Source organism: Theropithecus gelada, chromosome 9 (assembly GCF_003255815.1).
Source record: "Theropithecus gelada isolate Dixy chromosome 9, Tgel_1.0, whole genome shotgun sequence".
Taxonomy (NCBI): Eukaryota; Metazoa; Chordata; class Mammalia; order Primates; family Cercopithecidae; genus Theropithecus; species Theropithecus gelada.
Genome location: NC_037677.1, coordinates 893,098 through 906,258, shown reverse-complemented (window position 1 = coordinate 906,258; position 13,161 = coordinate 893,098). Strand labels below are relative to the sequence as shown.

Below are 13,161 nucleotides of genomic sequence, written 5' to 3'. Positions count from 1 at the left end.
AGTGCAGTGGCGCGATCTCGGCTCACTGCAAGCTCCGCCTCCCGGGTTTACGCCATTCTCCTGCCTCAGCCTCCGAGTAGCTCGGACTACAGGCGCCCGCAACCACGCCCGGCTAGTTTTTTGTATTTTTTTAGTAGAGACGGGGTTTCACCATGTTAGCCAGGATGGTCTCGATCTCCTGACCTCGTGATCCACCCGCCTCGGCCTCCCAAAGTGCTGGGATTACAGGGTTGAGCCACCGCGCCCGGCCTCAATTTTGCATCTTAAGCCTTGGCGATGTGCATTTAAGTTCACCTTTCAAATGAATTTAGACTTACAGATATTACATTCCTAATACGAGCAGTACAGAAGATGTGTATGGTCTCAGCCAAGTGACTCGACGTTTATCCACTTCTGTTCATTTGATTACATTTCAGTAATATGCTTACAAATAAAGACATACTTGCTTTAAAACATACTGTTGTTGTTGAACACAAAGTAACTACATATTAGGTTTTGGTGTTTAATACGGAGAAAGAATTTCAAAAACCAGACCTGGTAAATTTTTTTTTTTGACACAGAGTCTTGCTCTGTCACATAGGCAGGAGTGCAATGGCACGATCTCGGCTCACTGCAACCTCCGCCTCCTGGGCTCAAGTGATTCTCCTGCCTTAGCCTTCCGAGCAGCTGGGATTACAGACGCCCATCACCACGCACGGCTAATTTTTCTATTTTTAGTAGAGATGGTGTTTCACCAAGTTGGCCAGGCTGCTCTCGAACTCCTGACCTCATGATCTGCCCACCTTGGCCTCCCAAAGTGCTGGGACTACAGGCCCGAGCCACTGTGCCTGGCCCAGACCTGGTAAATTTTGAAAATTGCCACATGTAATCCAGAAGTGTGACCAACTAAAATCCTTTCCTCAGCTATAATGTTGATTGCGACTTGATAACTCATCTGTGGTGGCTCTCGGATCCCTGTGTGTCCTCAGGGCTCCAGGAGCACACGGACCCCTGGGCGAGTCCCTCCGACCCCACAGCTCTTCATCTCAACGCTCCCCGGCAGGTGCTTCTGAGATGGTATTGGGGGTGTTTCTGTGTTTTACTGAACATATATACTTCAGGGACAGGCCACAGAAATAGGAGAATGCCCATATTTAATTGCCTAATGCCTCCAGCAACACTTTACTCCCCCAAAAGTATTTCTGCTTTAAAACAAAATAGAAATGTCATATGTTTTTTGCCTTTTTATTTGGTCAATCAATAGTGACTATAACTGAACCAAAACATGGCTAAGTATATCAAAACTACTTTCTTTTTTTTTTTTTTGAGACGGAGTCTCGCTCTGTCGCCCAGGCTGGAGTGCAGTGGCCAGATCTCAGCTCACTGCAAGCTCCGCCTCCCGGGTTTACGCCATTCTCCTGCCTCAGCCTCCCGAGTAGCTGGACTACAGGCGCCCACCATCTTGCCCGGCTAGTTTTTTGTATTTTTTTAGTAGAGACGGGGTTTCACCGTGTTAGCCAGCATGGTCTCGATCTCCTGACCTCGTGATCCGCCCGTCTCGGCCTCCCAAAGTGCTGGGATTACAGGCTTGAGCCACCGCGCCCGGCCTAAAACTACTTTCTTCTGGAAGTTTATTTTGGATAAAATAATTGAAGACAGATTACAATGAGACACTGTACAATAAGAGTAGAAAATAATTTAGGAGGGTATTTTAAGCACGGATTCCGACACATTCATAAACATGTTTGCTCCCAAACTCTTACAAAAGAAAATAAGGTTTTTCTCCATCAAGAACAACCCAGTTACACCAGTAAATCTTACCAGTTCTGAAAATCGGAAGCGACTGATACTCCATTAAATGTAGAAATATTGTCTACTCAAAATATTTGTAATATTATGCAGTGACAAAAATTTCCCACATCTATATAGGGTTAACCATAGTTTTCAGCAAAGCAACAAGTGCTTTACTTATTTTGTCTTTTTCAGTTTATACAGAACTCCAATTTCATGAAACCACACTGTGCCAAGCCAGGAAATAAAGAGCAACAGTCTAGCCAAGCCACAATCAAACGGATACTATCTCCTGTCCTTTTTGCCAGCTTTCCTCTTCCCAGAGAGCAAGTGCTTAGGCTTCATATCGAACACGTGTCTGTCTGCCTCCCCTTTCTTCCCCAACCGATTCATCTTCTTCTGGGCATTCTTCATCATAGTCTTGGCTTTCTTCACCATCTAAAAGGAGGAGAAAAAATGAAGTATGTTCATGGCTTAAAACCAATGTACCATTCTGAATTTGAACTACTGGGTAACAATCCGTTTTAATGGCTCCAGTCTGTTCAGTGAAGAGACCCTGTCACATCTCTTTTCTCTTAAGCCCAGCACAGTATCTGCAGGAACTCAATGAATATTTTTGTATAAAGACTGGATGAAAATCATACCTAGGACAAGCTTTACACCCAGGACTAGCTACATTTTAGACCTAGAAGGTCAGAACACATCTGTTTTAACTCTCTCTTATACAACCTAAGGACTCAGGCCCGTGAACCTGTTTTGCTCAGGTCTGATTGACAAGTGGTAATGCCAATATTAACAGCCAGGTTTCAAGATGGCAACCGCACAGAGGAGTGAAGCTCAGGCTTCTATGAAGGAGACTGCAGTTTACACACAGACTTTCTCCTGCATCTCCATTGCCACAATGTTGAAACTAAAAGTTGTTGTGTTTAATAAAAGGACATTTCACCAAGAGAGACTGTACATCTAAAGTGTCTTTGCCAAAAGACATTACAAATGAACTAAATGTGACTCAAGCTCTCCACCTGGGGGGAACAATCCTGCAACCTAAGGATGAGCAGGATCACCCGCCAATCGACCCAGGAGTTCCCTCTGGCTGTTCCTCCCACGGGGGGCTTCCTGGGACTTGAGGTCTCCTGGTGCTCAGCAGTGGCCACTTCCTGGCCCTCTTCAGACAGCGGGGCCTGAGCCCAGACTGCCGGTGCTGTCAGACCATGCTCTGGCCACCCTCTGCAAAAGGAAAGTGCCACGGAGGGGTCCATCCAGGGCAGCTGTCCAGGGGCGTCCACTCGTACCGTGGCCCATGCTCTCCTCTAAAGGATGCCACAAAACAAGGGCAGGCAGTGCACACAACCCTTGCCATAGCTCCTGCAAATGTCAACTGCTGGTGTTTGCCCTGAACCCTGTGCAATAAACAACAGAGGCTGTCATTTTATCACATTACACAACACAGAGACTGACCTTGACATCCCTAAGACCAGAAACGTCACGTGGAGTTCGAGAGCAGCTCCGACTCCGGGCCACAGAGGACGGGGGAGCGGAGTCTTCCCGCTTTCTTTTCCTAGTGACGCTCCGGGATCTTCTTGCCTGGACTGCGTAGTGGGCCTGCAAAGCAGGGAAAGCAACGCTGAGCTCTCAGGACCCCGGCCCCGCTCCCGGGCTCAGCAACAGGCGTGAGGTCACTCCAGCAAGAGGGGAGGAGGGGAGTGTTTGAACCATTACCACATGGGCTAAAGATCTTGAAAATACATATTTTCATATTAGTGACACCATTTCAAGTTCACATTAGGAACAATTTCACATTAATTGTTGGTCAAATATTCTTATTCGCTTAACAGAAGCTGCTTTATGTAAGAAAGCTGATTTTAACTCCACTTACAGAAACTTAGAACTCTCATTTAAAAGTGATTATTAGAGTATAGCATCACAATTTGTATTTCAGACATAAATAATGCTCTGTCCCTCATCGTCCCGTTTTGGGGGTTACTGATATGAACACAAAGGGACAACCATCAGACAGAAATCGTCAGACAGAAGCTGCAGACTGCACATCTAGAGGACGGGGTCTGCAGCCACACCCTCCGCACGTCACCGCGAGGCCTGGTGCTGCTGTGGACACACCCTGGATACGCACAGAGCTGCCTCCTGCGGGCTGTGAAGCTTTTTATTTTTTTTTTGAGAAGAGTCTTGCTCTGTCGCCCAGGCTGGAGTGCAGCCTCAACCCACCACTTCAGCCCAGACCCAGGGTCAGGGAATCCTCAACCCAGCCCCAGGGCCAGAAAATCTCAAAAGACAAAAACTGGAAGCTCTCATTTCTTTTGCTGTCATTTCCCACGGCTTTCCAAAACCCTGGTTTGTTTTCTTCCTTTCCTTCCCTTTTTCCTTCCTTCTTTTCTTTTCTCTTTTTCTGAGATGGAGTCTCACTCTGTCACCCAGCCTGGAGTAGAGTGGCGTGATCTCAGCTCACTGAAACCTCTGCTTTCCGGGTTCAAGCAATTCTCCTGCCTCAGCCTCCTGAGTAGCTGGGATTACTGGCATGCACCACTACGCCCGGCTAATTTTTGGTACTTTTTTTCAGTACAGACTAGGTTTCACCATGTTGACTAGGCTGGTCTCGAACCCCTGACCTCATGATCTTCCAGCGCGCCTTGGCCTCCCAAAGTGCCTGGATTACAGGCGTGAGCCACCGCATCCGGCCGGTTTTCTTTATCAAAAAGGTGTATCCAGCCACATAAACACATGAACCGCCCCCACACTCACGTCGTCTTTATCGTCCATGTCAACACCAAGACTGCGCATCTCCTTCTCCAAAACTGTCCTCTGAACCTGAAAAGGAAAAAAAGAAATATTTGCTTTAAATTAGTTTGATGAAATGCTGAAAAAAACTTAAAGACAATATATATGTATATATATTTTGCAACAATTATACTTATTTTAGAAGTTGCAATTTTTACTGGGCCTTGCTTTCATGTTTTTGGATAGCTCAATTAAATCCCACGGAAACTAACATTTACGGAGCAATTGCTGTGGGAAGCATCAGGTATCCTCTACGTCTGTCCGCTCTTCACCACCACACGGGGGAGAGTGTCCCCTCTACGTCTGTCCGCTCTTCACCACCACACGGGGGAGAGTGTCCCCTCTACGTCTGTCCGCTCTTCACCACCACACGGGGGAGAGTGACCGTCTCCATCGGAGGTGAGACACTAAAGCTGAGGTTAGCGAGGCGGCCTAAGGCAAAGGCAGTGCACCAACCTCTCTCCTCCCAGAGATGGCTGAGCCCCTCCCGGAGAAGTAAAAAAATGTCCAAGTCCGCCATAACCAGTCACTTGCCACCATATGAAAACTGTGTGTTCAAACAGGAAGACCCACTGAGAGGCATCCTGAATGTCAAGTGACTTCTCTGGTGACATGTTAACCGCCCTGCATGTGGGCTTTCTTTTTTTTTTTTTTGAGACGGAGTCTCGCTCTGTCACCCAGGCTGGAGTGCAGTGGCCGGATCTCAGCTCACTGCAAGCTCCGCCTCCCGGGTTCACGCCATTCTCCGGCCTCAGCCTCCCGAGTAGCTGGGACTACAGGCGCCCGCCACCTCGCCCGGCTAGTTTTTTTTTGTATTTCTTAATAGAGACGGGGTTTCACCGTGTTAGCCAGGATGGTCTCGATCTGCTGACCTCGTGATCCGCCCGTCTCGGCCTCCCAAAGTGCTGGGATTACAGGCTTGAGCCACCGCGCCCGGCCTATGTGGGCTTTCTTTTCCCCCCATCCCACCCTGCCACAGAGCCAATAAATTGCCTTTTGTAGACTGGGTCAGGTTTCTGTAAATTGCTAAAGAGTCCAGATTTAATGCAGAAATTAAACAACAAGAAAACCAGCCGGGCGTGGTGGCTCATGCCTGTAATCTCAGCACTTTGGGAGGCCAAGGCAGGCAGATCACTTGAGGTCAGGAGTTGGAGACCAGCCTGGCCAACATGGTGAAACTCATCTCTACTAAAAATACAAAAGTCAGCCAGGCGTAGTGGCAGGTGCCTGTAATCCCAGCTACTCAGAAGGTTGAGGCAGGAGAATTGCTTGAACCTGGGAGGTGGAGGCTGCAGTGAGGAGAGATTGTGCCATTGCCCTCCAGCCTGGGCAACAGAGCAAGACTCCATCCCCACCCCCGCAAAAAAGAGAGAGAGAGAAAAGGACAGGAAAATGTTAACTGATAGCCTTAAATGTCTGTGAATCTTAAGTTACAGTTTTAATCTGTACAACTGCAAAAAGACTGGATCTAGAATAGTGCCAAACTCGAAGCTGAAAATCACCAAGAAAGGACACAGTAAAGAATATGAAAGATCAGGACGTGAGCAATCTTGCAAATCCATAAACCAATAAAACAAGAATGTGCAATCTTATGGCCATGAATGGGTGGAAAGTTGTTATTCAGCAATGATCACACAGGAATCCAGTCTGCAAAAACGAGATCACACCTCTTTGGAAAGACACAAACTTGCCTTCTTAGCAGTTCGCGGCATCCTGGGTCCCTGTGTATTCTTTTCTTTGGACTCCAGAATTTTCAACTTCTTTTTCTCTCTAATCTGATTTGCCAGCTGTCGGATTTCCAGCATCTCCTCATCTTCACTCTCAGATTCACTGTCATACTCTCCAGCAGCTGTTCTCAGCTCTTCTTCTTTTTCTAATTCTTCCAATTTCTTTAAAAATAGAGTTGTAATTAAACAAAATTAACAGTGAGAAAACCCCTAAGTCAGTGAGTGTGGCAGTGTGTATATATGAGCTATGTTTCCCTGCCTCGAAAGACAGAGCGATTGCCCTGGTCCGGTCCCACCTGGGCCCTGCCTACGTGCCATTTACCTCACAGGGAGGGTTCTGTGAAGAAAATGGAGACCACGTGAACGCCAGCTGCCAGCAAGTCAGGAACCGCTGTGCACCGTTTCCCTTTTGTAAAACAATTAAATTCCAAGGCTAAAAATGTGCAAAGACTGCCTCCTTCACTTCCAATGCTCCCAGCAGACACACAAAAGGAACTCAGTCCTGAGAAACTGAATTCGTGCCACATCCCATGTATCCGTTCTAATGTCACCCCAAATACAACATCACTGGATACAAATAAGACAAAAATGAAAAGTAAAATACATGCATGTTTATCACACCCTAATGAAGCAACCCAGTCAGGAGCCCAACAGGCAGACGTGCCTGCGTGAGACTCTGGCCAGGAGTGCAGAGGGTGAGGCTGGGGGGCCAGGCCTCGTGGAAGCAGATGGCACGGGCACAGCTGTGTCGGAGGAGGGGAGTCTCAAGGCTTCTCACGCCCGGCAGTGCAGACTGCAGAGGGGAAGAGGCTGGGAAGGCAGGCGGCCACTGCAGGGACAGTGAGGGCATGGGCTAGACGGGGGCCCCAGCAGTGGCGAGAGCAGATGCCCTGAGGCCACTCCTCCAGCACCAATGAAATTGAGATACTGCCCCCAGAATCTGCTATCCCAGAGTCTGCTATGGAGGCATAGGAAGCACAGAGACCATGAGACTGAAAATGTGAACTCAATTATGGAGGGCCTGTGGGAACCAAGGAGTAGAAACGTGAGACATGCAGAGGGCAAGTATTATATAAAGCATGTTTCACACAGCTCAACTGAGAAGGCAGGATAACAACTAATGGAGGACACGGTTTAAGTATGTTTTCGTTTTTTAAAAGGATGAGTAAAACTTGTGGACATTTATATGCTAAGAAAAAGCATGTAGGGAGGGGATTGAGGCAGGAAAAAGATGTGACAGAGGAGAGCTCAAAAGGAATAGGGCCCAGCAGAGCAGAGCCCATCCCTGCCAGAGTCTCGGGGTGGGGAGGAGGTGCAGGGGGCAGAGTCAGGATCGAGGGGACAGGCCCAGAAGCTGTGCTGCTATCTTCCAGCAGTAATATTATGACAAAAAGGAAAACAATCCACAATTTAAAAAGTGACACAAACCTTCATGATGGCTGGATCAATATAATCAGCTATATTATGGCCTTCCCAGATTTCTGGTATCTTATCATGCTTTTCAGACGAATTCATTAAATCCCAGTACTCTAAAGTTAAAAAAACGGTGGTTACATTTACAGCAGTTTTTAATATCTTCAAGTACTACGTGCGTAAAATGAGTTGTGACTGACGGCAAGTCAGCGACTCCACCGCAGAAGAGAGCACGACATGCAATTCCACGTGCAGCAGCACCAACAGCATCAGCCTCACTCAACACCCACACACAGAGAAAGCTACAAAAACCACCCCACCGCCCCAAAACAACAGGAAACAACTCCCACATCACCCTCACTCAACACCCACACACGGAGAAAGCTACAAAAGTCACCCCACTGTCCCAAAACAACAGGAAACAACAGAAGAACTCCCACTGAGTGCTATCAGTATGCAACTTTTCTTTTGAGACAGTCTCTCGCTCTGTCATCCAGGCTGGAGGGCAGTGGTGCAATTTCTGCTCACTACAGCCTCGACCTCCCAGGGTCAAGTGATCCTCCCATCTCAGCCTCCCGTGTAGCTGGGACTACAGGCACATGTCACCACACTCGGCTAATCTTTGTATTTTTTGTAGAGACAGGGTTCTGCCATGTTGCCTAGGTTGGTCTCAAACTCCTGGGCACAAGCAATCCAGTGTTGTGATTGCAGGCGTGAGCCACCACACCTGGCCCTCAGGATGCAACTTTTAATCTTGAAATTGACAAATAGGCTGAAACGCTTTTACTCATTAAAGTCTTTCCCCCCTTTTCTGAAATACTTCACGTTCAACTGGCATTTTTTTATAATGATCCCACTCTGGCCCTTACTCTGAAGATCCAAAATATAATCATCTCCCATTTCCAGCTCAAGATCTCGTTCCTGCAATGGAAAGAGAAATTATCATCAGCTTCCTTTTGCCGTTCAGATCCAGAAATGCTCTGCCCCTTGTCACTTGAAACAATCTTTTCTCCAATCCCCTCAGTATCAGTGGGGTTCACCTTCCATTTCTGGTAGGAAGGCTGTTTCTTATTGCAGTGCCTGTGGGGCCCGCCTTTGGGTTCTGGTAGGAAGGCTGTTTCTGGCCGTCTGTGGACTGTCCATCCTACTCATGCATTGTATTCATGGCCATCTTCCCTCAAGCCAAAGAGCTCCATGAGAGGGGCTTCTGCAGGGGGACTCACTGCTGTGTCCGCAGCCTGATGGGGCTGGTGCCTGGGCACCCACGCCTCCTGTTCGATGCCCCAGGCCCCCGCGACATGCACACACAGCCTGCCTCCCCCAGTGAGAACACCGGGCAAGAGCTCTGGCAGCATACCCTCTTCTTCTTGGGCTCCTCAATTTCCATCCTCTTCCTGCGAGCCACCACTCCATCAGGGATGAAAGGAGGCCTCTCCTGAGAAGACACCACAAAAAGTATTTGTGTGAAATGCCTGCTGAATGAGAAACTTACAAAGCCGAAAAAGTAGAAACAAATTCCCTATGTGTAAGGGGTACGGAAAACCATACCCAGACCAGTTAAAACCAACAGATTATTTTAGGGGCAAGGAGAGGGTTTCGGGGTCACTTTGCGCAGAGACCAGGAGGACTCCACACAGTGATTCCAAAGTTTATCCAGGAAAAACAGAAATCATGATTATCGTGAAAAATTACGGAAGAAGAAAGTGGTAAGAAATAACACTGGATCAACAAATGAAAGAAATTTAGACATAAACTCAAGTGCATGTAAGAATTCAATGGAAAGACAAAATTTCCAATACTCAGGTCAGAAATGCCGACCACCTGGAACGGAGTGCAACCTCCACCCTCACAACAGAACCAACTCAAGACATGGTGAAGACTATCTAAAAAAGCTAATTTTTAATGCAAGGATAAAAGATAATTTTTTTTTTTTTTTTTTGGACAGAGTTTCACTTGTCTCCCAGGCTGGAGTGCAATGGAGCGATCTCGGCTCACTGCAAACTCCGCCTCCCGGGTTCAAGCAATTCTCCCGCCTCAGCCTCCTGAGTAGCTAGAATTACAGGTGCATGCCTGACTAATTTTTGTATTTTTAGCAGAGATGGGGTTTCACCATGATGGCCAGGCTGGTCTCGAACTCTTGACCTCAGGTGATCCACCTGCCTCGGCCTCCCAGAGTGCTGGGATTACAGACGTAAGCCACTGCACCCAGCAAGAAAATATACTTTTAAAATGACTTTGGAACGAATGGTAAGCCTTTCTATGTACAATGCAAACCCAAAGAGCCAGAAATAAAATATTAATATATTTTACTAGTTTAAAAATGTACAGCATATTTGAGGTTAAAAAGGCAAGTGACAAAAAGAGAAAAAAAAATTTACAGTGTATCTAACAAGAATCCAACCTTTGTAATATAAAAACAACCAATCAGTGAGAAAAACATAAACAGCCTAAAGAACTCTGAAAAGGCCAATAAGCAGACAGACAAGCTCAACCACACCCATCATTACAGAAACACACAACAATAAAACCATCTTTACACCACAAGACTGACAGAGTGAGCGCCCGACCACGTCAAGGACACAAACAGAGGGAAGGACACAGCCTCCGGTGTCAGTGAAGCACACACCAGGAGGGCGTCTGTGGGATAGGAATGCTGTCCACACCACACTGTGAAGTGTGGACACATTTGCAGTAAAACATGAAGACACAGCGTAACGACGTGTGCCCATCCACAATGGACAAAACAATGAAAATTTATTTTATTTTACTTTTTTATAGAGACAGGGTCCCATTACGTTGCCCAGGCTGGTCTCGAACTCCTGGGCTTCAGTGATCCTCCCACCTCGGCCTCCCAAAGTGCTGGGATTACAGGCGTGAGCCACCTCCCCGGCCAAAAAAATGAAAAATTAAAGAATGAAACAGATTTCCATCTGTGTTTAAAGAACTTTTTAAAAATTAATCTTCTATGTCAGACACATTTCTGGAAGGATAAACGACGACCGTGTCATGCAGTGAGAAACGGGCGCCATGTGGCGCTTTGCACTTTCTTCACCTTCTTGATCCTTCACTGTACGCAAGGAGGTGAAACTGAGGCCCACCCACAATATCCACCTGCGAGTATGTGAAGCTGGATCTGAGGCTTCTGGAAAAGGCACATGGACGGCACCTGCTGACAGCGCAGAGCCCATGGCAGTCCCAGGAGCCGCCTTACCTTATCGTCCCTCCTGGTTGGGACAGCCAGGTGCAGTCTATTCAGCACCTCATTCACTTTATTTCCCTTCATTTTGGTTTCCACTCGATGAGCCAAAAGCCTGTCGCAAGCCTAATAACGTAAAAAAGAAGGCACAGTCACAAACACATCCTCCAGCAGCCTCCGGCTGCAGATTCCAGGAGAAGCCACAGATCAGAGCCACTGAGACTTTTCCCTCAAGGTAACTAACATGTAGGGGCCACACCCTCTGAGGCCCAGGCGGAAGTGGCCCTGAGGGAAGATGCATCTTCAGTGCCTGGGCCTCACTCCCACCACAGTGACCCCGTGCACAGGCGCAGGGTGCCCTCCCACTGCCCTTCACAAACTGGAGGCAATGTTGCCCCTCAGGACTCTAACCCGAGCAACAAATCCCTGGGTGCCACCACGGCATCAGGAGCGCCTTCTTTTTAAATCCCTGGGTGCAACCACGGCATCAGGAGCGCCTTCTTTTTTTTTGAGACAGAGTCTCGCTCTTGTTGCCCAGGCTGGAGTGCAGTGGTGCGATCTCGGCTCACCGCAACCTCTGCCTCCCGGGTTCAAGCTGTTCTCCTGCCTCAGCCTCCCGAGTAGCTGAGATTACAGGCATGCGCCACCATGCCTGGCTAATTTTGTATTTTTAGGAGAGACGGGGTTTCACCATGCTGGCCAGGCTGGTCTCGAACTCCCGACCTCGGGTGATCCGCCCGCCTCAGCCTCCCAAAGTGCTGGGATTACAGGCATGAGCCACCGCACCCGGCCAGGAGTGTCCTTTTCTTTGAGATAAAAACAACATGAAGTAGAAAGTAATTAGGACAGCACGTGACATCCAGCAGCAGACTGCCTCCTGCAAAAGCTGTTCTGCTCTTCAGACTTTTCTCCCTTCTACTTCTGAACAGGTTCCATAAAAATAATTTTCACTGTACTTGCTACTGAAATATTAGAAGGCCAGAGACAACAGCTGCTTTAGGGTAAAGTTGTTTGGGGTGACAACAGCAAAGCATCCCCTCAAACCCCACTGTCCACCGGGCGCAGGGAAAGTGGGTCTTAGAGGGGTCTGTCTTCACGCCTCGCTCTCGCACGCCACCCGCCTCGCTACTGCGAGGGCTCCACGTGTCATAATGTCTAGAAAGAAAACTATTTTGGCCGGGCGCGGTGGCTCAAGCCTGTAATCCCAGCACTTTGGGAGGCCGAGGCGGGTGGATCACGAGGTCAGGAGATCGAGACTATCCTGGCTAACATGGTGAAACCCCGTCTCTACTAAAAATACAAAAAACTAGCCGGGCGTGGTAGCGGGCGCCTGTAGTCTCAGCTACTTGGGAGGCTGAGGCGGGAGAATGGCGTGAACCCGGGAGGCGGAGCTTGCAGTGAGCCGAGATCACGCCACTGCACTCCAGCCTGGGAGCACAGCGAGACTCCGTCTCAAAAAAAAAAAAAAAAAAAAAAAAAAAAAAAAAAAAAAAAAAAAAAAGAAAACTATTTTCTCCCCGTGACTGACTTGAATCAAACAAGAGATAGTAAAAAGATTGATACCTGACTTAAGGCAGCACTGACCTCTGTTTTAACTTTAATAACACCTTCCTCAGTCAGGGTGCTGGTCTCTATTACAGGGAATCCTTCAGTCTGCAAATCTGTAAATATTTTCTGGGAATACAAAGAAAAAATGAGAGATGTATTATGTATTTCCAGTTCCCTATGGAACAAACTGTACAGTTCTGCAAATGGAGGTTGCAAATGTGAACTGTTCAACATCTGTGGCTGTTTCAAAGTCTTAAAAAACAGACATATCCTAAAAACAGTTATTTTCTTCATATTCTTCTATGATCAAGAAAATACAAATGACATCAACAAGATGGCCGACTCGTAGCCCCTCACATCTGTCCCTTACAACAAAGGCAATCAGCATAACAAACAACTACGTGTTAATAACTGAGGGGGAGCTCCAGAGGGCATCACAGGAGTGACAGGCACACCCTGGTGAGTAGAAAAACGATGAAATACAGCCCAAAGAAAACACTGGGGGCCAGGCACGGTGGCTCAAGCCTGTAATCCCAGCCTCTGGGAGGCCAAGGCAGGCGGATCATGAGGTCAGGAGATAGACACCGTCCTGGCTAACATGGTGAAATCCCGTCTCTACTAAAAATATAAAAAATTAGCCAGGCGTGGTGGTGGGTGCCTGTAGTCCCAGCTACTTGGGAGGTTGAGGCAGGAGAATGGCGTGAACCCGAGAGG

At 47.8% G+C, this 13,161-nt stretch overlaps 1 protein-coding gene across 3 annotated transcripts in view; it reads right to left on the bottom strand.

The window, feature by feature from the left end:
• Positions 1–1,593: 1,593 nt before the first annotated feature.
• The window catches only part of GTPBP4 (GTP binding protein 4), a 27,965-nt gene continuing 16,397 nt past the window's right edge, over positions 1,594–13,161 (bottom strand). For 2 of the 3 annotated variants that reach the window (XM_025396525.1, XM_025396528.1), the window contains 9 exons: positions 12,484–12,573; positions 10,915–11,025; positions 9,061–9,138; positions 8,573–8,624; positions 7,719–7,819; positions 6,255–6,452; positions 4,528–4,593; positions 3,229–3,372; positions 1,594–2,208 (listed from right to left, as the gene is read on the bottom strand). In XM_025396525.1, the coding sequence (XP_025252310.1) occupies positions 2,056–2,208; positions 3,229–3,372; positions 4,528–4,593; positions 6,255–6,452; positions 7,719–7,819; positions 8,573–8,624; positions 9,061–9,138; positions 10,915–11,025; positions 12,484–12,573 (993 nt within the window). In that variant the 3' untranslated portion in view covers positions 1,594–2,055. The remainder of the gene's footprint in view (positions 2,209–3,228; positions 3,373–4,527; positions 4,594–6,254; positions 6,453–7,718; positions 7,820–8,572; positions 8,625–9,060; positions 9,139–10,914; positions 11,026–12,483; positions 12,574–13,161) is intronic. The other variant, XM_025396526.1, reaches the window with a different exon arrangement.